This window comes from Ischnura elegans, chromosome 4, assembly GCF_921293095.1.
Source record: "Ischnura elegans chromosome 4, ioIscEleg1.1, whole genome shotgun sequence".
NCBI lineage: Eukaryota > Metazoa > Arthropoda > Insecta > Odonata > Coenagrionidae > Ischnura > Ischnura elegans.
The window spans coordinates 40,349,462-40,375,447 of record NC_060249.1 but is presented as its reverse complement, the minus strand read 5'-3'; the positions used below and the strand labels follow the sequence as shown (position 1 = coordinate 40,375,447).

Genomic DNA, 25,986 nt, shown 5'->3' with positions numbered 1-25,986 from the left:
TATGCATGCGAGCCGGGATGTGCCGACGTGTGGCCCCGTGTGCTCCCACGTGTGGAGGATCCCCCGCCGCCGTCAGGAGGTCTCCCCCAGTGGCCGGAGCGGAAGGCTGAGGCCGCGCGGTCTTCATCCGCCCTCGGACGCCGACCGCGCAACCACCCCGGGGACGTCCACGGTCAGCCGAAGACAAGAAACGACCACGGCGCACTGACGGACGCGAAACTTTTTCCAGGGTAGTTCGGAATGTTTATTTTCGACCAAAGTATTGCTAAGGCGTGGGTATGATCTCGCGAGTGCAAATGACTGTCATAATTGTGAACGCTCACTTAAAACCCTGGGATGGCAACGATTCCACATCAACGATAAGGAAGAAAGTCCTCCTGAAGTCAAATTGAGAGTTCCTCATTCAAGTGTGACGCTTCACGAGCACCATCTACAGTGTGGTTTCGACGAAGTTTTGGAGAGTCTGGCTCATGCTTTGGCGAGTTTGACACAAGTATGCTGTTCACATGCACATGCAGCAAGAATTTTTTGGTTAAAGTGGAAAGTTTCGAAACACATTCGCCACTTAAGAGGATTTTTACTAGTTACACGAAGACCAGCTAGTTCAAACGATATATTAAGGCAGTGCTCTAAGGGAGGTCTTCTACTTTTCAGCAAGTTCCACAAATTTTTCAGTAGCTTGCGGACAAATAGTGGTCTCATAAATCAATTTCCAGAAGAGTGTACCGTGTTATATCTATTTTTCCGCCCTCAGAGCGTCGGATAAATGCCCCCGTTGTTGAGGAGTTAGGCGGCGGCCATTTTTGTAATCGCTGATGGCCACGCTGGCATTTACGTTATCAGCGACAGCGTTGTCAATTACGCGGAGCGGGGGTAACTATGCTCTCTTGCACCAATATATGAATTATATTAAGCATTTGTTTCAATCATAGCATCAAAATTTATAATCGCTGCATATTGGCTAACCCGAATAAAAATTAGGTCAGAAATCATGGTTACCCTCGCTAAAAAATAAGTAATGGCCCCATAGATAGAAAGAAAGGAACTAAGTAACTTATTTCCTTAAGTTCGGTCAATAGTGTTTGTATTACAGTGAATTACATGGGATAATTGATGCTAGAAAAATAACAGCTATTAGAAGGATTGAACTCTCCTACATTTTTAGATAACTAACTTGAGTAATCGATTAAAAATGCAGCACCAGGTGGTTTTAACGGACCGTTTTGAAAAACACTGATAAAATTAAAGAATGCTTATTGCCCAAGTATAATATAAATGTTTACTAGAATTTGATATCGACTTAGAGATTTAAATTACTCCTAAGCAGAAGAGATACTTGACCATGCACACCTAAGTCGAGTTCGAAAGCTCGTGTCACCCCGGCTTCGGAGGGCGAACAAAATTTGGGACATAACGCGAGGAGGATCCTTCGGGACCCTGGACGGCCTCAAAACGTTCTTCGCCCCCCTCGGTACAACCATGGACCTTAAGCCCATCCTCCCCATATCCCTCGGCTCCTCCCCGCCCCCTCCGCCCTCCTCCTCGCCCTCGGGGGCCGCCACATCCTCGCCCTCCGTGTCCTCGCTGACTGCCTCATCCGTCTACTCCATCAACGGCCTCCTCAGCTCCCTGGGAGGCGGCGGAGGCGGGCCTTCAACGCTCTCCCCGCCCCCGCCGCCCTCGGGCCTCTCACTAGGAGTGGACGCGGCCTCTGCGGCGTCGGCGGCCGCGGCCGCAGCGGCGGCGGCTTCGGCCAGCGTGGCAGCCCTGCTGGCGTCGCCGGGAGCCTCATCGCCCTTCGGAAAATTCGGTGAGTTCCCTCGCCCCTCATCGGGTGGGATAGCCATTATCGCTCTCTCATTTCCCACAAAAAAATCTCTGTCGCTCAAGTAACACGGAAGAGATTGATCAGGCTGGTTAACTCTACTATCCGTCGGTTTTCAAATGGCTCAATGTACAAAAATTATATGCCCCTACCATGAGTGACGAGTTCTTCAAAAATTCATAGACAAAATATTTTTTACTTCATTCACTTGCATTCTCTCTCAAAAATGTCATCTATCTTATGAGCTGTCCATTTAAAAATTATAGATTCCCGAGTTCGAAGTATTATGAAGAAGTAACGGTTTTTCCAATTTGAAAGTTATTTATATAAAATGAATCTAATTTCATTTTGTGTCGAATTTTGGTGGTAAAAATGCAGTATTAGTTTATATGGTCATATTTATATAACAAGAAAGTAAAAAGTACCCCTTTACGCCCGATCATGGAGTTTGCGCCCGGGCCAAATTAACCAAAGATAATTGTAATATTAAGTTGTTATCAATGCTAGAGGTAGATAATATTTCCATTTATGTTATACCAAAATATCAGTCGTGAACTATCATTTTTGCACGGGTAATTATTTACTTCGTGAAGTAACTTACTCATCATAGGCGAATCTAGGGGGGGAGGGGGCACGTGCCCCCCCAGGCCCTTAAAAATATGCAAGATTATTAATGCGGTCCCATTATCATTGCGTTCGTTTTGTATTACGAGGTGTACTTATGCCCCCCCCAGAACAAAATCCTGGATACGTCCTTGCTTGTGCCCCCCCCCCCCAGAAAGAAATCCTGGATCCGCCCCTGTTACTCACTTGGAAGTGAGCGATCGGTAGAGAAAAGTGGAAGGGTTCTTTCTAGTAACTTAAATTGCCTTGAACAGCACAACCCTTGATTTTAAAGATAAAATCGTGTATTCTCTGTTGAATCTTAAGTACTGACATGGCTAGATTTCCTCTTTCTCATCCTTAATACCATATTTTCAGGATAATAAAGGTATTATGGAAAAAATTGAGTACCGAGTTTCAAATAAAAATTAGAAACTTGCATCGTCCTAAAAGTTCGCTCGTCATTATTTACGAAGAAAATCGCCTCTAGAAAATCCTTCTCTTGAATGGCTTTAAATAAGATTATTAGAATTTTCTTTGAATATAACCATAAAATGTGCCTCAAAAACGGTTATGCTAAATGGAAGGGGATTAACCTCTGTTCGTGTAATCGCATATATTATGGACAGTAGAACGGGATTCGAATTTTTGTATTTCAATTTTTCACAACAAAAAATAAATACCGCGATTGATTTTCAAATCCATATGGAATTGAAATGAAACAAAAATACTATGAAATAGTATTTTTTCTGATATTATGATCCATTAATACATGTATATCTAGAAACATACCATACAGACACGATCTCAGCAACACGACATAATTTATTTTAGTCATATGGAAATTGATACATAAAAATACTTGATTAGTAACCAAGAATTCCAGAGGTCGTTTCGGCCGAAAACCGCCTCCAAAAGTGCATCTCATTCTTTGTGGTTGAGATACGAGGCATAATTTAAACTAATTTTTTAAACCAGGAATCCTATCTATAAGAAGTAAGAGCAGCAGGGATCTAATATATTTATTTTTAATGAATAGATAAATTTAATAGCGTGTGCCCATAAAATAATGAATGGGCAAGGGTTATGACAGTATTGAAATATCGTCTTCAATTCCATACGCTAATTCTCGGGGTCTTCAAGTGATAATCACATCTTTTAGTCTCTAGTAGTATTTCAGTCTATTCAATAGCTGAACTTTGCTGTAAGAGCTGCTCCAAGTATTATATATTAAGTATTACTATGCCAATTCTTACGTGAATTAGGCATGTCAATCGTGAATATTTCCTTGAAACTGCCAAAAAATTCAAGGAATTCAATAATTTGATTTTCATATAATCAAGACGAAACACAGCCCGTGATAAACTAAAGATATCATAGTAAAAGGAAGATAAAATATCATATTTATATACCTCATTACTTTATTATCTCGTAAGTATTAGTATAGGATATGCAATGAATTGAAATAATTAATGAAGAGAAAAGATGCAATAAGTACGCATTTCACCAGTGACCGTATCGTTCGCGAGTGCATTAAACGTAATGAGGTGCGGAGGGCAACTAGGGAGACGTAAAATATATAGTGTATACACATAAGTGAAAATTTTACGCCAATATGGAATTCCCCTAAAATTTGTCACAACATTAAAAAAATCTGGTTAGAAAAATAGAGAGGAAAAATAGAGCTCATATTTTACATATCTCCGCTACAAACTGCCAACATATAATTATTAATGGAATATTATGTGGCGCAATTAGACAAATTTCAGAATTTTATTGAATTAAGCGACCTCGCTCGTGGAATAAAATATCTATGTTATTTATTTTATAGATTACTGAAAATGAAGGGCTGGTCATATTAGCTATCTGCAGCGGGTCAACAACCACAGACATTACACACCGTTTTTATCACAGACATGACACTTTTACAATGTAGCTGATTTTTATAACAAAACTTATTGACCAAATTGGTATATTTATTCAACTGTTTCCTACTTTCACCACGTGAGTGCATAAATATTTCTCTCCATCAATTTCATTGACAATAACTATGTCTTTCGAATCTTCATTTAACACTTGCTCGTAGCCTCACTTCTGCTATATTCGCAAAATAAATATCTCATATCTCGAGTTTCTACCAAAATTCTTTGCCAATCCTCCTTGATTATAGATATAGTTTCGCTCTCTGGGGGCTCTGCCTGATTTTTTTATCACAATACACCCCCAAAAAGTAGAGGCATAGAGGAAGTTGGCAACACTCTCATAAATAGAAAATTTAGAGTTTCGACGGTTTTAGACGACTATTATAGGGTTTCAGATGATTTCAGAGGAGGTCGATTCTATGACTTGTTGTCGTATCTTGCCTCGTTCACTCCAAACTTTTGTATGAGTGAGTGAGTCAGTCAGTGTGTGGTCGAAAGTGGGTTTTATAGCATACTGATTATAATGCTAGAACCAGTTGACAGCATCTCTCAATTTATCCCTGTCCCACGACAGTTCCTTTACTGACAGATGGTTCTTCCATCCTGTATCCCTCTTGAGTCGCCCCAAGTGCTTGTCCCTCGAAATTTTCAATTGGGATTATCCTTCAATTATTCCCAGCATTACGTTTCCCACGCAGTTGCGGGCAGCTCATGACGTAGCACACCCACCGCGTTACGCTTTTGGATACGACTCTTCGTCGCTGTTTCTCACGTCATCCATCCATTTGATCTTTAGTATTCCTCTCCAGTAACAGTCCCTGGAGGTCTCTATTCTCTCCATATCAATATTTCAATGGCTAATGCTTCTGACCTTTAGAGACCCCGTCAAAATTTGTCGTCGCATGATGTTTTCCTATCTCCATTCTTATGCCCTCTTAGCAACGTAGCGGCCTTTTGCCGCCTTAGCTCGGGGAACTCAGTGCTTGATATCTGTCGTTCTTTCAGGTAATGATGCTCCTGAGGTTGGTGGATGATACCACTCACCCAATCTCTGTTTCTTTTTATCCCTCTCTTTCTTGGATCTCCCTTATTCATTTTATGTTGTATTCCTGAAACACTTTTTTAAATTTCGTTCAGCATATTTTGTCGTTTTCCCCCGCTTACTGTCAATACAACGATATCTATCAGCGAAACGCATAGCGCTGATTTAATATTATGTTTTTCTCGGATTTTAGCCCGATTTTTATTTCATTGCCTCCTCTATTCTTATACTGAGTGTGTTTGCGACGGATTATATCCCTGTCCCAGCTTTTAGTTAATGTCTGCATTTATATTTTTCCTTCCTGCGCGCGTGTTGCGGTAACATTGTACTAGTGCAGCAGGTACATGATTCCCCTGTATTTAGTCCAAGGGATTCTTTTCCATCGCTTTGCAGCTTAATTCATTCGATTTTCCGCCGTATTCATTTTCACCGGGCGGTTTCATTCTATAAGTCTAGAAGGTTACAAACAAGACATATCAAACATGCCGAGCTCATTATAATTATACACCAATTAAGTGTCTTGCTGCTTTCATGAATTCGCTTCTCCATATATTTTCTGCTTGCCTTACCTTAATACCTAAGTTGTTGCTCCATCCTATCCCTTCATTTGTCTTCGGAATTATTTTAAAATACGCGTTCATGCAATGTCAATTTCAGAAGTTAACCTAATTACGCTCTCTGGAAATATAAAACCACACATCAGTGGCGTAGCTAGGGGAGGGAGGTCCGGACCCCCCTCCCCTAAATATAAAAACACAAGTATTTTCCTTCATAAAAGAAAACAAAATATTGAAAAATCATGAATTTACAAAATATTTATTTAGCAAATGAGGTTTTTTCGATTATGAAAAGTGTTAAAAATAGTTTAAAACCCTCTAATTAGTAACCCTGTTCTTCAAAAAATTTTCTCCGGGTTTTGGACCCCTCCCGAACGAAATTCCTGGCTATGCCACTGCCACACATATTCACTTATACCATACATGTTCACTAGCTTCTCACTGAATTTACTCTATTTAAACCTACTCACCCCTAACCTGAGTAATTATTTATTAAAAATAGTTTTTCTTCCAGAAACCATGACCTTTCCTCTCGAAGAATTATTTTTCATCTTCATTAGGATACAAATTAACCCTAACTTTCTCATATACTCACAGTTTCTACAGCGGTGTACACAGCTTTCTTGAGTATTCATCCACGATCCTCAAAAAAGATTCCCTTCCGGCAAAACTTATTATCCACTGAATTAACAGACTCACAGCGGTCACTAGTGTTCTTAAAATGATGGGTAATGAATAAACGAATACGAGAAATCTCACTTATTTGGTTAAAAACTGTCACCGAAGTTCACAAGGCATACCAATCATATGCAGTTTTAAAAAGGAAAACGTACTTTTCTTCAATACAGCTCGTCTTCAGTTTTATTAAAAGAATAATTGGAAATGGCCAAAGTAACATTTTCAATAATTCACGACGTACGTCTTATAATAACATTTTGCAAATTTTTATTATGCAGTAAAACAAAATTTTCTCCCCAGTAATTTCTACAAATATCCATTCGAAAAAACCAGGTTGCACTAGCTGAAGGCTTATAAACTATTGGGAACTCTGGCCGATCAAAATCAATTTAAATATAAACTGCGACACTAATATCCACGACGAAAAATTGAGTTGAGTTTTTCTCACTTTTACTTGAGTTTTTCTCATAACTAAGAACAATTTAACTTCTAGCGCCAGGCTCCATAAGTGAAAAAAAAGAATTGTATTGAGAATAAGCAGGTGCGTTGTTGGACTGCATCTAGTACTTGAACTATTATACTCAAGGTACTCGTATTTGATATTGACTAAATGGGCACTTATTTTTTCTTTGACTAGCTCTTGTGATTCATGCGAAATCAAGCCTTATAAGGCTTAGGAATATATATAGGAATGGGATGTCGTTTAACTGTTAGGTAGCATGGAGGCTACATCTTTCTCCAGGGTTTTACAGGGTTTTGAATTACAAGTCGATTCCCTTCCTTTTTAATAAAAAATCCCTAGTTAATGATGAAAAGATAAGTGGCTCGAAATAAACATGGAAATTTATAAATCAATGAAACCAAAACACGAATCTAATGAATAGTTTTCATGGATTAATCCCCTGGGGGTCGGCTTAGTGCGGTGGCTAGAATGTTGGCCTCACACCGCGTGGCCCCTAAATCAAATCCTGGCAGTAGCAGAGAATTTTGGAGAATATCACCCGATCCCTGCTTGAGTGTTGTGTCGCGGAAACTTAAAGCGCAACACTCCGTCCGTTGGATGGGACGTTAAGCCGTGGTGCACTAGGTGCCTTTCGTAAAGAGCAGTTTAATTCCGACGCCGGGTCTCCCACTATCCCGTTCCTTATCTTGCCTCCTTTCTTGGCGCAAATGCTCATAGCTATAGGTACAATATCCATTAATTTAGGGGCCTAGAAGCCAAAGGTCTCCTGTGAAATATTTATAATTTTGGAGATAACAGCTGATAATGTTTGGTAGGGTACACAATATTGTTGTAACAAAGGTATAACTGTATCACTCAATCTATAAAAATATACTTATTAATGATTCACTTTTATTCCTTGCTTAAACAATATTGTGTGCCCCACCAACCATTATCTTCACTTACCTCCAAAATTATAAAAATTGCACTTGTACCCCTTGGCTTCTAGGGTCCTCAATTAATCCCGGAGTGACTAGGGCCTCACAACAATCGATCACGAAGTACTTTACGACCCTATTATTATTCACACTTCTTATTCCATTACAAAAGGTAGCTTTACGTAACATCAACGTGTGCATATAGTGAACAGAGTACTCACCAACGGCGCCACCTTCCACGACGAGAAATCCAAACGGAACGCGCAGACAAGTGAAGGCGACGTCACTCGCAGATTCGGAGCACCAAAACACACTAACATTTCGCGGATCCGAGCTGCCAAACCACTGCCTCACCAACCACTGTATCCCTTCAGACTCCCGATACCTACCTCGTAGCCACGACCCCTCACTACACTGAGTCTATTGAGTTATTTCTAAATACATTAAATTCCCCCTTCCTCCGGCTCCCCTACCTTCCCTTACCCCGTTATGGCTCCCTTCTCCAGTCAGGCTGCAATGTGGTTAGCCCAACCCAATAATAATGTAAGCTAATTAGAAGGAGAGGTGGAATGAGGGGTTTGGATGGGAATGAGCGCGGGGAGAAATATATATGGTAGGTCACAAAAACCAGCGTAGTGACATGAAATCACCCCTCAACCGCACGACCGTTGGTCTTTAATGCAGAGTTGAATCGGGCATCATGTTGGAAGGATGCGCTGTATCCATTGTCGCATCACTTGATTATGTGAATATTGGAATCATCGGATTTTTCCCGAGAAAAATCTGATTAAACCACCAATTTCACGTGTCTGTTCAGAGATTATTATCGACGGGGAAAAACTTAGATAAGTCATTAAAACAAAATTTTACAGGGGGGCAAAATGTAAAATTTGGTTTCTGTTTTTTTTCCCGTGACCGTCGAATTTTATGATACCTACAGCCTTTAGGGACTGAGAAAATCGTAACACAAGGTATCGTTTTACCACTCTCGCAAGATCATTCTCTGCTACATTTCCCTACGTTTTCGCAGTTTCGTCACCGAATTCCACGATTTAATACCCATTCAAATAAGGTGGCGTTGGGGACTGAAAAAGAAGTTCTCGATTGACCGCAATAGGCATTTGAATATGTGCCGAGGTAATCATATCAGAATATATTTTTGAGCGATCACTTGAGCTACTGAAACTGCTGTAGTAAAAGGTCGGAGAAAATGATCGCGCGACTAAGGATGATGAAAATTATCATAACACTCATTAGGATACCACAACGGAATAACTGATGCATAAAATTTACGGACCGCAACCAGGCTAAACTTCGATTATTATACACATCAATGTTTCCGGGAAAAGGCTTAGAAAGATTTTTCGTAAAACGAACGGTTGGAGTCGAAAAGTTCAAGTAACTAGCGAGCTGCGGAGGAATCGGATCGAATTTTAGGGAGTCTAAGGAATCAAGAGTCCTCGTGTTGCTTTCAGAAATAATTTACATTACTGAAATATGATAAATAAGGTGTGCCAAATAAACATAATAAAATTCAATTCAAAATTCCAGGAAAACTGCTAAATCAAGGGGCATTAGAATCTGATATTTTCTTTCCGAACAGTTCAGCGATCTTCATCATTCGCTGGCATTAAGAAGTTATCTCTACTCCTACATAGTCAAATACATAATGATTTTTTCTCTGACAATGATCAAAATTATTTTTTTTAAATCAGTCTTTGAAAATCATATTCTTCTAAAATACGTGAAAAATCTTGATTGATTAATTTTGAAAGTCAATTTCAAAGAGATCAGAGATATTAGATGCTTATTTAAATATTAGATTGTGAAAATCGATTGCTAGAGTTTTTTTGCCAATTAGGACCAAGGCTCATATACGAGAGGCATTATAAAGCTATCTTTAAAATGGCAACAAATTATAGAACAAAACAGTGCATATTTGACCCAAATCGGACAATCCGAAACACGTTTAAAAAAATTTGAATTTCACGTAAAATTAATGGATTTCTTTTTTCTCAACCTTTTATAACAGCCTTCGTTGTCATATTGCCAAGATATTCCTTGAATCCAACCGTCATCGAAAATGAAGCGAGATAGTGAAGTCTGAAAAACTTCTGCATTGCATATCTCTACTTGAAACTCATTAGCGATGTATCGTTGGCATATAAAAAGTAATTTGGATATAATTACGATACTGATTCAAATATTGGACCCAATGAAAATTTAACAAGTGGTACCTAGTGGAATAAGAAAAAAATTGAAATAAAGTCCTACCGTGAGGTGCTAGAATTTATACGCCACAAGAATATATATATCAAACGCATTTGATTCTCTTGAAATGATTCAATCGGAATCGGTTCAAAAGTTAAAAATCGAAATAAAATATGCAGGCTGTCAAAAAAATCGGCAGAGGTTTTTTCAAGCTCTGGTGTCTTGCATTGTATTTAAGTACAACTACTCCAATTATATTCCCTCTCGATGTGATTTTGTTTCATCGTTTCTTCATGAATAGTGAAAGGAAACGTCATTCAATATGCCAGTCATTCATTCTGTGGGCACATGATGCTACACCGAAGACAAATAAACACATTTGCGTAATTTTCAACGAAGTATACCTAAGTTCATGCGATCAAGCTACACTATGGGAAATAAAATCAGCTATACCTAGGTAATGTGAGGCATATCAATATGACGACGGCAACACATTAAACCTGTAATAGATTTTTGAAATTTGTCGAAACATTAGTTCACTGACTCAATTTTGGTCGAGTTGGAAACTCTGGAGAACAATTCTATTCATAATTCATGTAGCAGTTCGAAATTGAGAGGAAATTGCTTATTCATTAGAACCATATTACATTTTTCAATTCATTCCATGCATATTATTAACGTGAGTTCTAAATATTTCTGCAGAAAGTCACGCGGTAGAAACATTTAGAAAAAATGTTTACGTAAAAATATCTTCATTACTCTATTACCTCCATACCTCCACAAAAATGTACTCCAAAAGTACTCATTTTAGCTGTTTAAATACACCGCCACAGGAAAAATATTGCCCTACTAAGAAAGTCGTTGTAAACGTAAGCACATATCACTGTATCAAATTCATCAAGAAAACCATTTCATTTGATTCGATTCGAATCCCTGATTATGCAAGCTTTTCGTTCACGACTGCATTTTCCCTGAAATTGAATTTCAGAGGGGTTTTTCCGAACTAGGTGGTTCGTCCTAGGATCCTAATCGTCGTTGAGTCATTGGCGCGCGCATGACGGGTACCATGGATAACGTAACATCCGCAATTGCTTTTTGTACGTGATATTACTACCTAACTTATCATCCAAAGATCTTATTATTGCGAGCATATAATTTCAAAATTATTTAAATAATCGATTCGATTTTAGATAACATGAACTCGATTCCACCAAGCTAACTGCCTTCCCATCTAAAAAAGAACGTTTTCATATAAATTGAACTCTCACTATCCCAGGTTACAGGATGGAATTTTTCCGTGTATAAAATATCGAGTAAATGGTCCATTGATTGATGAGATTTATCCAACGATGAGGCTTTCGATTTTGAGCCGTCTATGAAATATTCCAAAAGTATTGAATTTAGCCATTTTCCCCATCATCATCTGGAAACCACATAATTATCCCCAATAAATATCCATTTCTACTCCGCAGCTTCTTACGTATAGGTCCATAAAGAAAAGTTTTAAATTAAATAGGCGCATAATCAATTTTTATAGCAGAGAAAACAACACCGTTACACTTTGAGCCCATTCCCCAAGAAAATCAATAAAAACTTTCCTAGAATACGTAATTGATAGCCCTTCCTGAGAAAGAGAGCAGGTTTGACACATTTTATCGACATCAGTAAAATTCACTCAAAATACAGATTAAAGATAACCTTTTATGTGTTCAGAGGAAGTTTTTTGCTAAATCCACGAAGAGATTCATTGGTTCAAATGCTGTAATCGATTTTAAACTAAGTCTCCGATTTCAATTTAAGCTTCCAATTGGTACGCTAATCCTTGTTGGCATTAAAAAATCAGTCATGAAATTCACCAATCACCAAGATAATCTTATACAATGGATGATGAACCCTCAGTCGACGAGTTTATATCCTTGAAAATATGCAACTTGCAACGTATATGCGTTGAGTTGTACATATACATTACGGGATTCCATCGGTTTTCCTTATTTGATCAACAATATGCACTGAAACCTGAAGAAGCACCTACCGAGGAAAAAAAGAAAAGTGGCCGCATAATAGGGCGGCCAATGAAAAGTGGTGAGGCTTCTAAGGGTAAGTTTTGTGACCTGCAACCAATCCTGAATGCAACCCACAATGAGGTTGCTGCTCAAGAAAACCGATCCCTTGAGGAAGCAGGATGACATTACCAATCCATTATTATCTGCACATATGTGCTATGAAACAAATATTTCAATCATTATTATAAATTCTAACAAGCAACAAATATTTACAATAAATATTTACAAACAAAATGAACACATTAATATCATTATATCCTTTTTTCACCCCTTAGCTCATCACCAAGGGCTTAATTACAGGAGATATATTCCTCACCAAAAACTGGAATATGTAGACCTGGGTAAGAAAGGAATCAAAGGACTATAATGTCATGACAAATGAAAATAAATTAATTGCATTAACTTACCAAAACAGGTAACTCCCTAATGCAGTCGAAAGATTAGTCTCAGCAGTGCATTATAGTCCTGAATGGGATGCCACCACTTTCTTTAGAGCCAGCATCCATAAATTCACCTCTCACTGCTATATTAGAAAGTACTTAATAAATAAAGCCAAAAAATGCTACAATCACATTGAAGATGATCATGGTATGAATTAAGAGATAACTCACCAAATTGACCAAAGTGGCTGGGTCCTCAAGGAATATTTGGAATTTAATTAGAAATTATCCCACAATCTGAATAACTTCCATTGTAAAACTTTATTTCACACATACTTATGGCAGCAATCATCAATCCTCCAGTATAGTAGCTTCAAATGAAAATACCAAATTAGATACAATACTAAAGATTTTTTTAATTCAACAGACAATTTAAAAAACATTAATTCCACAGAATCTTTAGTAATTTCACGTACACATAATTTTGGACAACCAGTTTGACCACATTGTATCGCACAGGTGATATTGCACCTCAACCAAACCGGTTATCCAAAATCGTAAACATAAAAGAAGAATACGAAGTTTCTCTTATTTAATGTGAAGCAACTTCACCAAGTGACACCTCAATCCATTGATTATTCCTCAAAAGCTGTTAAAATGAATGGATATTAATAACAAATCATGGAAAAATATTTTAAAGTCCATCTTAAGGGTGAAACTGGTCAAAAAACCTCACAAGAATTTATCATTTTTCACTATTAAAAGCTTTTGTCATAGCAATAAAAGGGTTAGATGTTAAAGAATATATGTTTTATGATGGAAAATAAATTTAACAACAATAACTTCATGAAATATCACTACCTATTTTTAATAACAGTTAAATTTATCCCATGTGCAAACATTTTTAATTCAATGAGTTGCTATATCAATTTTTATTTTTACAGTATATGGAGATGTGGCCCTAGGACTGACTGGGTCTGTTGGGAGCCCAGGGGTAGGTTTAGTAGAGGCAGCTAGTACCTCACCATGCCCTTCACCTCCTGCTCCTACATCTCCCAACAACTCCTCTCTCATCACCTTCTCATCCCTTGGAAACAGCCCAGGGAGTGTAATGGGAGGTGGAGGAGGGCCTATCAAAAGGAAACAGAGAAGATACAGGTATGAAAGGTTCAAAAACTTTCTTGTGTTTAATCTATGAAAACAAAGCTGAGTACTACAGGTAGCATACCTGACTGGCAATCAGGAGATCCAGGTAAAAATCCCAGCTAAGCCAAATAATTTTTTCTTGACGAATTTCACCCTTTGTGTACATGCATTTCCCTCATTGCTGGTCATTTTTCTTACAATTCCTGTTTAACTCTCCCCCCAGAGATTAATTCAATCAGTATTGCATTTTTTCATTCCTTAAAACTAGGCCAAACACATTGCTCTATCAAAGTTGTATTGCTTTTTCTCCATGAAATGTAATACTTACTATGTCTTCCTTGAGACTTATTAGTACGTATACATTCACTAATGGGAGGGTAATCCCAAGGAACAGAGGCAATATGCAATGACACAGATAAGAGTACAATTAAGAGTATTAAATCATTTGGGTGAAAATATTTATTAATACTTTCCTTAATTTACTATTAGCTTCCATATTGATGGCCTAGACCAGGGATTAAATTTGGCATTTCATCAATGGATGACTGACAGCTTCAAGGTTCCATTACTATCTTCAGCAAACAACTTTTTCTTGCACATAGATCAGTGATGCACGCTTTTTTGCCTGTTAACCTAATTAGATTAAAAAATAAATAATCACACTTCATTAAAATGATACAAGAGTGATTCACATATCAATTTGCCAAACTTTCATTTCCGAGAGAAAATACAAATGATGACTGAGAAAGCATTATAAAGTGAAAAGGCAACTGCTAAATGAAATAATTGTTAATTTCATGATTTTTAATTTCACAGGACCACATTCACAAATTTCCAACTAGAGGAATTAGAGAGAGCCTTCCAGAAAACTCACTATCCTGATGTATTTTTTAGGGAAGAACTTGCTCTAAGGATAGAGCTGACTGAAGCTAGAGTGCAGGTAAGGCATTTGCTTTAATGTTTTCAATAAAACCTCTATTTCAATACAATTGCTCATTTCTATGCAAAAATTGAATTACTTTTTGCAGTATAGAAGTTCTATAACTTGATATTATCTACTCACTCAGTGGCTAACTCACTGGTGATCGGCAAACAAAATCATCAAAAAATGAAAATGCAATCTGTAAATTATGGCAACTGCATAAACTCGCATGCAAAAAACAATTTCATGTCCCACTGTGGATCCTAGATTAGATCATCCCTTACTTCTTTTCTTTAGCAATAATATCAAAGAGTTGTTAAAGAAAAATAAAATTCAGAAAAAATTGACCTGGAATAAGAATCAAACCTCTGATCTTCAACTACATGATTTAACCGCTACATAACTTCATCTAAAATCCTAATGGGGTGCTCTCATTAAATTAAAAAGGTAATTTTTTTACATGTCTAGATAATTAAATTAAATTTATTAACGTATGCGAAATATGACTTCTTAATTCTCAATATTCTTGTTACTAGAGAGCTTCAAAGTTCGCAAAAATTACTAAATTCTTTTGTGCTACAAGAACGCCCTGTGACGTCAGAATGCGAGTAAGCAGACTCACTCCATGGTAATAACAAAATAGTAACGACGATAACAAACACCTTCGATGATACTGATTCATAACTTGAAGGGCGTGTGAAAACAGTTGTGAATAGTTAGTTTTACGGTGCGTGTATTGCGCAATGGTTGACTCCGACTTCGAAAAGACACATTCTGGGAACATTCTGAAGGTAGATAAATTTAGTAATTTTCTAACACTGGAAATCGCCATAGATAAGGATGATGAAAAAGTAACAAGCGCTATTAGTCAAGACTGTGCTGCATCTTCCTGCATGCATACATTCATTAAACCTGTCAATTATTCAGGATAAATATTTCACATGACTGATGATGAAATTAACATATAAAAAAATAAATTGTACAGAGAGATACATTGGTTTTTCTAAAACTGGGACAAATAGTCTACTCTCTACTGGCACCACGTAAACGTATTGTTTACTGGACTCTGGCGTCACGATCAACAGCCAACATGGCAATGGGTCGTTTGGAGCGCAGGATTCAAAGACAATTTTCAAATTGGAATTTTACGAATAATACACAGGTTAGAGAAGAACTGCTTTCACTGTAATTTTCAGCACGAAGGATATTTTTTTATCGCATAAACATCCGTTTTCAGTGGAATTCCCCATTGCATATTACCATAAGAACTATAATCCAAGTACCTAAGTGGTAGTCTGCTGATTAGCCCAGGTAGCCAGTGGCGGATCTATGGGGGGGGGGCTTCAGGGGCTATCCCCTTGGGGGGCCTCCCCTTGGGCATCCAACTTACACTATAGAGAATTGTAAATTTGTTTGGACCCCCACCTCTGCTGGTAGGTTAGAAGGTTTGGAACCCCCCCTTGTCCCTATCCTGGAAGGAGTTCACCACTATTCCTCCATCCTACATGTAATTGATTTCAGTTTTCATTTCACCTCAGCCTGATTGAGATACACCCATACCTCGCTAAGCACAATTTTAATAAAGAGCAAAGTCATTCCTCAGGGAAACATTCAAACGCTGCTTAGCCTAATCAAATAACCTTTAATAACACTGTTCTGCAAAAAAATACTTCAAAAATTGCCTCGCTATTATTTAGGGTGTTTCTGGCTAATTTTGGGTCGCTGAATCTGAAAATGACCTCCGTTTTTTCTATCACCCTCTATTTTTATGCAACCCCTAAATTGGGGAAAACAACCCCTTATCTAAACTTATCGCTTTTCAAGGGACTTTTACGAATGTTATCTGCTTCTGATTGAAAAAAAACTGACGTTTAAGGGCTATCAGGGTCAAGATAGAGACTAAGTTCACCACGGTTGAAACGATTTAGGGGTTGAAAATTGAAAAAAAAAAAAAAAAACTTTAAAAAACATTAAAATAACCATTTTTTTTCGTTTTTTATGACATATGATATGGTAGCTAATAGAAAAGTTTTTAAGGGATGAATACACTGTTCACCCCCTCTATTTTGTAAAGGATTAATATAACATAAAATATAAGAGGGGAAGGGGGGTATAAGAGTAGTATAGGAGGGGGTTTAGGGAGGTGGTATAAAGAGCTGCCACAAAAATCTGGAATATGGGTTTCCTTTAAAACAGTGGCATATCCAATAGGAACCGAAGGTAAATCGTGGCCGCTGTTCAGTAAAACAACCTTTTTGTGCTAGTGTTTTAGTGCTACGATATCAGGTGAATCTGCAAGTGCTGATATCACAGTCGCCGCAACAGTTTCCGATGAACTCCAATCTGTGATTGAGAGTGGATCCTTTCCCCCTCAACTAGTTTTTAATGTCGACAAGACGGAATTGTTTTAGAAGAGAATGCAATGCTGTTCATTCATTTTCTGGGAGGAAAAACCTGAGTTAGGTTTCAAGGCATATAAAGACCGTTTCAAAAGTTGGTGCTTGATGCTAATGCCTCGGGGAACTTCAAATTAAAGCCAGTTATGACTTATCATTCACTAATTCCTTGAGCAAAGGAATGGTATTCAAAAGTAGCATTAGTCTGTTATTTGGATAAGCAACAAAAGGGCCTGGGTGACATAAGAATATTTTTAGACTGGTTTGAAAATTCGTCAATTGCCAGCAATGCATTACAAACCCCTGAGATAGGAGGCATTTTTTCCTGGCTGTTAGGCCACCCACTCGAATGGTTGGAATTTCAAAAGCACGTACAAATTTATTTTAATCAGAGAAAACGTCTTTTATTTTAAAGAAAAAACGTCTTTTAATGCATGTCTACTATCTTTAAAGATATTTTAAGCTATAAATGTTTATATAAAGGGCTTCTAAGGCTAATTATAGGAACATACATGGTTTATATAGGGAATTTGATACCCAACACACATGCTACCGGGATCGCACCCCTATCTTCTATATGTTAAAATGACCTCCAACAACGCAAAATTCAGTTAGCAGAAAGACCCCATGGAATGCATCCCTTGCACTAAGCGAGGTATGGGTGTACTGTGCATATGAGCAAATATGAGCCAGTACCAAAAACCTCTTTGTTCTTCCTATACATAATGATCTTTGATGGTGATTCATGCAGTTTATCAAAATTGCTCTTAGGTGATAATTATAACGTCTTGAGTGAGCAATTGAAATTCCTATGTCCTTCCCACTATCTGATTAAGCAACATATGAACTCTCATGTCTTACAGGTATGGTTTCAGAATAGGCGAGCCAAATGGAGGAAGCAGGAGAAACTAGCTGCAAAACAACAACAACAGAGCCAGCAGCAGCATCATCATCAACAGATTCATTTACAGCAGCATCAGCAGCAGCATATACATTCCCAGCAGGCAGTGGTGCACTCTCCCTCAATGACGCAAAACATCATCACTGTCCCAGGTGCAGAGTAGAAAAAATAAACAGCATGGAAGGCAAACCAGCCCATTTTTCTTGTTGTACTTGGGGCAATTACAGAAGAATAAGAGACTATGTATTTAATTTGCAAAGTTTGTTTAACACATTCAGCACGGAGCACGTCAATTGACGTGGTCCCGTCCAAGCCCAGATACAGAGCATGTCAATAGACTTGCTCTGCCAGTCAGCCTTTCTCCACCTCCGTACGTGACTAATATCCACTTATGAGTCTTCCGATCTTGTGCATGGCCTTCAGCAAGCTTCCTTCTTTCGACCCGTATGCACTGTTTGTAAATAGCAGTATTTGAACAAAAGTTATGGTGGGAAAACCTCTTTCTATTTTTCTTTCTTACTTGATCGGCTGAATCTGACGGCGTTCATGAAAATCGGGCCTGCATTGAATGTGTTAACTCATTCAAAGTTGGTAAATTTAAAGCTCAAATGAAATTCTAAAACTCTACTGTGAGTAGAACATGTACAGGTATATCAAGATAATCTGAAATTATTATTATTATCTGATTATTTAACAACCAATAGTTTTCAGAGAAAAGGGACTTTTAATTTCTCTAGACAGAGAAAAAATGTGATTTATTCAGATTCGGAAAATAAATACATATATGTATTTCTTTATCCTTGATGGTAAGACCAGAAAACGATTGACTCTCTTCAGGCTCTATAAAATTCTCATTACTATTGTAAGTATTTGGTTCATACAAGATGAGAATGTTAAGTAACATTTATTTTCTTTGTTCAGTATCAGCAACCAGTCCAAGTATGATGGGTGACTCACCTCTGTTGTCATCTCAGTCATTATCCTCATCTTTGAGTAGTAGCAGTCATCTTGGGAGCTTAAGTAAGTAAATATGTTTATGTTCATTGCCTTCAAAATGTCAATGCATTATTTTCCAGCAATCAATCGCCAATGCTACTTTGCTTACTGGAATCATAACCAACCAAAAATAATGCATACATATCTTGGTTTCAAAAATAAATTCTCAAATATTCATTAATACCTTCATGGAATGTCCTTCACAATGGATGCATATATTAATGTATCAAAAGGAAAAGGAATTGAACTAGTAGGATGATGGAAGGTTGTAGACACATCACAGACACTACATTACAAGAAAAGGTCTTATCATTGAGTGCAGATAAGCATGACGAAAACTTCCAAAGACAAAGTTAATGTAATAAATAGTCAAATATAATCAAGCCTATGCTTAACCAGAATTAAGGGAAAGTTTAACCAAATGCATTCTTTTTGAATAATAATGAAAATTCCATAAAATTTTCTTGGAAACTTTGCAGGTGAAAATTGTGAAAACTCACTCTTTGTGGTAGGCTTGACTTACTTATGGACCATCCCCAAGGGTGAATCCACCTTAATTTACCCAGCTTAAAGTGCTGAGCTGAAATTAAAGGACAATGTGCCAAATTTCTGAAGATGGATTTTCAATGGATCAACATTTTTCTTTGCCATACAAAAGCTATCAATATCAAGAATTACTGGAAAATGACTGGCTACATTGAGTGCCAATTATTCAATTGCTGAGAGAGAAATTTGAACTTAAAATAATAAAAACTCCATAAGTTATGATTTCTTCCAAGTAGTTATGGCCTGAATTTTTGTTGATTTTTTCATCCATTATTTTGCAATTGTTGTAATTTTTGCAAATACGTGCATGGTTGTAGTTATCAAGAGCAAAAAGAAGTATGTAGTGGGGTGAAGGGGGACTAAATAAACTGTTTAAGTAACTGATGGAGCGATCAACTATCAGTTGATTGAACAATTGATAGAGCACTAGTGAATGTATTTGGTGCTCTAAAAGTACAGACATTGTTGTGGCAATGGTCTAGATCAGTGGTTCCCAAAGTGGGCGCTACTGCCCCCTGGGGGGCGTTGCTGTTGTCTATGGGGGCGAAAAAAGCCAAAGGGCTGGCAGGGGGGCGCCGGAGGGTCCTTACAATGTGACAAATGCGAAGGTTCCGTAACCTTCCTTTTGGCTTTATAGGTGATAAATCCATTCGTAGATATTGAGGAAGTTGGGGTATTTGAGGAAGAATTAATTGGACTACAGAATGACATTGGACTGAAACCAAAGTTTAAGATAAATTATCAAGAGTTTTGGCTACAGAAGATTTTCCCAATCGTTATCCTGCATTATGGCTGGTGGTTAAAAAACTCCTTCTTGCATTTCCGACTTCATATTTGGTTAAACGTGGTTTTAGTGCAGTTACTCAGCTTATTCCCAAGCAGAGAAACAGACTTCAGGTTTGCGAACGCGGTGATTTAAGACTTCTGCTAAGTGACATTAAACCGGACATTGGAAAACTTGTATCATGTCATCAAGCTCATCCTTCTCATTAAAATTTAATTTGATGGAAATATGTAATTAATTTGAGCAATAGAATCTTCTTAAATGACTTCTAGACCATGAACAACTATAATAAAAAGTCACTTAATTGTCAAAATAATTTTAACAAAACATGATTGGTCACGACTATAAATTATGAAATTTTCATGCTATATCATTGCTTATTTTAAGTAAAGAAATGACATGTAAAATTCTAAAAAAGCTTTGTTAAAATTATTTATTTTTATGTCAAAAGTATATTCTCAGTTAAGTTCCTTTCATTGTGTATTAGATCATTTGCATAAATGATTAAAAAACTAATACATGCATTGGATTCTAAACAAACATTTAATTAGTCCTTGTTTTTAAAATAATTATTACAATGTTCCTCATTTGGTTTAATTAATATATGATTCTGATTATTTTTTTAAAGACATCGATTAGGGTGTTGAGTATGGGTTTATGGATCCAAGGGGGCGGTGGCTCGAAAAATTTTGGGAAACACTGGTCTAGATGGACACACCTGTTCCCATGAGATCACCAAAGTTAAGCTGTGCTGGGCCTAGAGTCATATAAATGGCTGATAATTCATGCCTTAACCATAGTGCTCTTGTCTGCTGTCTAACAGCGACAGGCAGGATAAATATGGGATTGGCACAAGGACCAAGAAAGTTCTAAATACCATGGCACCCACCCAAGGCCCCCCACCATTTTACTGAAATTGTTAAAGGGAAAACACAGCTGTAGAGATTTCCACAACAGAGAAGTTTAATAGTGTGTTTTTTTTTCAAACAGCTCATCCCTCGACCTCCTACCTCCAATGGGAAGCAGGCATCAATCCACTGCTGGGACCTTTCAGCCCCACCATTCCTGCATCAATGCCTTCCTCATCTTCTTCATCATCCTCTTCCACCACCTCCCCATCTACAGCTAACATGTACCTCGGTATGGTGGACTGGGGCCAGGGCTTCTCCCCACCACTGCCCTCCCCATCCTCCCACCATCACCACCACCACCCCCACCACTCAGCCATGCATCACCGTGGCAACAATGCCTTCGACCAACAGCAGCAGCAACACAACCAGGCCCAGCAGCAGAACATCCACCCCCACCTCCAACAACACTCGCACATCCTCTCCTCCTGCCCCCCACCACCCCCTCCCTCACACTCCTCCTCCATCCAAGGCTCACAAGCCTCCGCCCACTACCACCTCCTTCCTGGGAAGCCACTCCTGGAAGAGGATGAAGACGAGGAGGATGATGAGGAAGATGAAGATGATGTGGACGACATTGAAGACAAAGCAACCCACCTTCTGCTTGTGGGGGACGATGGCGTGGGGGTCGTCACAGAGGATGGCGACCCAGAAGACGAAGGACACGCTGGGAGCCCCGTTTCAGGGTCTTTGGGGAGCATCAAGGTCCTCGACAACTCTCCCCATTCCTTGCTCACGCCAGAATGAATTCTTGACCATGGCAAGTGAGGAAAGAGCTCAGGGGTGCATTGGTGATGTGTGGCTTCCGCTTCACAAAATATCTTGAAGAATGCAGCAGAAGAGTATGATTGAATTTGGTTGTAGTTCTAATTCAACATTTGGTGCATGACAAAACTTAGAGATCTTGGCTTTTAATGGATTTCTGTATAGGTGGAAAAAACAGCAACTCTTAAAAGGAACTATAATAACTTTCAGTGTTAAAAATATGTCTGAGGGATGCAAATTAAATACAGCTGCTAACATAAGAGAGAAAATGGAGAAGAATTATTGCTATGCAGCATCATTGGAGTTCAGTAGAACTCTAAAAATGAGGTAAGGAAGTTGAGTGGATCCAAATATTTTTCATTGGAGTACTGGAATACTAAACATCACTTTAATCACTTAATTTTCAAAAACTATCCATCAAGTTTAAATGGCATTATCAAAAAGCCCCATGAAGTGTACCCCAATATTAAAATACAAAATTCTCAATTTGGGTACATAAACAGTCTAATTCACAAAAACTACAACATGATAAAGCCTTCCCATTTACCTGGTATTAGCCAAGAATTCCCACCATTTAACATACATGAGACAATCGGTTTTTGATGCAATGATCAAAGAGTATGAGCCTGGGTTTTATTACCGAGTAAGATAAACACCACATGAAATAAAATAAGGCCACTTAAATTAGACGCATCCACGGGTAGCATTTCTTTGCACTGGTAAAAATGGAAGGCTATTATTTTGCCAATAATCGGTGCAATCTCTAACTATCATAAAATTTTGAGAATTACCAAAATACAAGTGCACATTGGTAGGGACAAAAACTAAATAATTACAACTCTTGATGACAACTTTTTTTCAAGCCTAATTTAAAAGTATGAAAATTTTGAATCCTACAAAATTGAATTGAAGGAACAAACATCCCAGAGATTCTAAAGAAGGCACCATAGTGTGCCATTATAGAAATGTTTGACTCCCTGAGTATTCTGGAGATGTTAAATTATTTATGCTGATGATGTGAATGGACTATGATTAGAAAACAGCATAAAAAGTTTATTGAAATATGCTGTATGATGCAAAAGTAAAAATATGAAAAAACAAATCTACTCAATCTCTAGTTTTGAATAACACTGGTAAACATACTCCACTGAATTTGGAGTTTCCTTTCTCAAATGAGAAATAACTTATGACAAAACACAGGAAAGACAGGAACTACAAACTCAATAAAATTTTGTATGTGGAAGCATATTCCATGGCAATGATGCTTAACAAGCATTTGATTTCATTGATTAATCCAAAGTGTTGAATAATTGCTATTTGATAAATAGTAGAATTGCCATCAAACCACCATTGATGTTCCCATTGAAATCAACAGTTGACATTATTATGTAATTCTGTGAAATCTATTGTAGTTCTGGCAAAAATAAATTTAGAATAAATTTTTTCTAAATCCTAAATTTAACAATTTTGTTATTTCCATGGATTTTTTCTTTCAGTGAGGCATACGGCAAGGTCCTGAAATTTACAAGATTTTTCATATGCTTCCAAAGGCTTTCTCATGACATTCCAATTGATTTAATGCCAAACACCAAGAAAATCAGTGGCTAATTGGAGTTAGCAAATACATGGGAATGCAAGACAACAAAGACTGTAAAATTGATTTGAGTAGATAAGAGGATGTTTACAGGAAAACAGCCCCAATACAGATAAGAAAGACTGTTGGGTAATTAGGGTGGACTACTTACTGTCCCTTGTGGAAATAGAGAGTTTGTGTAATTAAGATAGGCATTGGTTGAGGACGCAAGGAATAAAAAAATGAGAGTCCACTTGTAAAATCTTTGCTCACAGTTTGTAAAAATAATTAACTCATACATTCCTCACCACTGTAGGATTGGCCAAATAAACGATAACAGGAGAATGGGAGAGTACTTTCGCAACTCTTTTGCTATCTGGGTTTTTATCAAATTTCATACCCAAGATACCAGACATCTTTCCCAGTGGATGATACTAGTTATGATTCTATATGGTTAATTGAAAATAGAGAAAGGATTTTGAACAATACCTGAAAAAGATTGAATAACAAGTCATTTCATATGAATTTTTTTTATGAAGTTACTTTCCCAACTTAGTACAGGACTTCCAAAATATGTTTTTATGGATTATTAAACAAAGCTGGAAAACATGTCTTCATAGCAGAAATTGAGAAAAGAGTGAATTAACTGTGGGTAGCATATACTTGAGGGAAAATTTTCAACAGAATTCAGCCACTCAGAAAAAAATCAAATTGGAAATATTGATACGGGATGGCAACTTTTTCTGGGTACTTCCAATTTCACTGACTGACTACACTGACAAAAAACGCATCCTAATTAATATACATCCATCAACTCACTAATGGGTTAAAATAGATATGTATAGAAATAGAGAGTAATATGAACACATATTAACATAAGAATGAGGTGGGTAATAAATATAGTACATCGTTACTGATGACTTTTTATGTATACTTCCTGGCATTTCATATTAACTACGCATCATTAAATAAATGAGATTAAGCATCACAAGAGGAGGCAAATAAATTGGAAGAAATCTTCGTAAAATAACAAATTACAAGATGACCAAATTTGAGACAAAAATTTTCCTGATGCTAGTTGGTAAGAGGTCACTCAAAGGACAACAGGAGCAGAAACAAAATGGAAGAAATATGTATTAAAAATATAGGAAATTATAGAAAAATGGATGAGGCTTTCTCAGCTTTGCAAATGGGAAATATGTTGCATTCTAGTCCCAAACCTAGAATACATCAGACCTTAAAAATTGGCTACCATGGAACTTCTCACCTAAATATGTACCTACTAAGAAACCTGATTAAAGCAGTGCAAATCCAATAAACCCAATTGGTACACCAAGGATGCAGCCTTCAATGCTTGGTGATACGGCCCAAGAAAAAATTATCGGGTGACTGTACATATCGTATGAATAACACTGCAAAGCTGATGTAATGAAACTTAACATAGAAATCACTGCCTATGTAAAATATGTAGAATAATTCTGTCACCATCATACATATATTACTTTATAAATAGCCTTTTAGTTCATATTATGACTAGATAATTAACTGCAAGGAGTGATCTCACTAGTCTTTAGTTTTGAATATCACCTTTCTAAAATATTTTCTTAGAGCCATGATATTGGCCATTCAGCATCGAAAATCATTCCAAAATAACTTGACCGAATAAGTAAAAGCACCAATTACCAAATTCAATGCAGGACCTAATTTTTTACTTTCTCCTGAATCCAGGTCAGACTTTTTTCATGTCTGAAATGGACGCATTCAAAAAGGGAGCCGCCTGAAGGTCACAGCCACATACATGAACCAGCTAAGAATATTTATGAGATATGCTGGATGGAGAAAGTCAAGACATTAAGAGTAAAAAGATGAAATAAAGAGGCTGGCTCACGTGCAAACATTACTACCTTCATGTAATGATTGCACACCTTCACTGAATAATATTGAATTACTGAATCATAAAAAGCAACTAAACCTTCAGTTCAGGCACAAGGTAACCTAAAATATTATTTATCTACATATTTGATTGCAAGAGAGACAAAACCCAAATTTAAGAATCAAAAATAGTAATTAAGCTTAAGCTGTACAAACAATTAAATCACATACTAAGTTTACACTGTAAACCGGTATCCTAGATGAAAAGTTATCTATGCCGACCTTTGACACACTGGGTTAAAATTTCATAGTGTGTATTTGAGGGTTGCATATATACTTATATAGCATATATAGGATATATACTTGAGTCTAATGTATGTAGGCCACCCCTACCAAGAACATGAGTTTTTTAAATTGTGTGTTAAAGATGTATTCTGATCTCATACAAAAATCTGCTGATACCATTTTGAGAGGTAATTGAAAATAACAGCTGATCGGTAAAAATTGAAAGTCAGT

General features: G+C 37.4%; 1 protein-coding gene across 1 annotated transcript; it reads left to right on the top strand.

Annotated features, from left to right (window-relative positions):
- LOC124157318 (homeobox protein orthopedia-like) lies at positions 1–22,505 on the top strand. The gene is made up of 6 exons (XM_046531945.1): positions 1–1,810; positions 13,606–13,819; positions 14,624–14,747; positions 17,989–18,178; positions 18,948–19,046; positions 21,343–22,505. Exons 1-6 carry the CDS (start codon positions 1,480–1,482, stop codon positions 22,005–22,007), a joined length of 1,623 nt encoding a protein of 540 aa, XP_046387901.1. The 5' UTR covers positions 1–1,479; the 3' UTR covers positions 22,008–22,505.
- The last annotated feature ends 3,481 nt before the right edge of the window (positions 22,506–25,986 follow it).

What these genes read in the sequence shown, in the direction of transcription:
- LOC124157318 (XM_046531945.1), top strand. Translation starts at nt 1,480, where the DNA reads ATGGACCTTAAGCCCATCCTCCCCATATCCCTCGGCTCCTCCCCGCCC. An exon ending in AGGAAACAGAGAAGATACAG is followed by an intron (nt 13,820 to 14,623) that starts GTATGAAAGGTT and finishes TTAATTTCACAG; the next exon opens with GACCACATTCACAAATTTCC. An exon ending in CAGTCATCTTGGGAGCTTAA is followed by an intron (nt 19,047 to 21,342) that starts GTAAGTAAATAT and finishes TTTTTCAAACAG; the next exon opens with CTCATCCCTCGACCTCCTAC.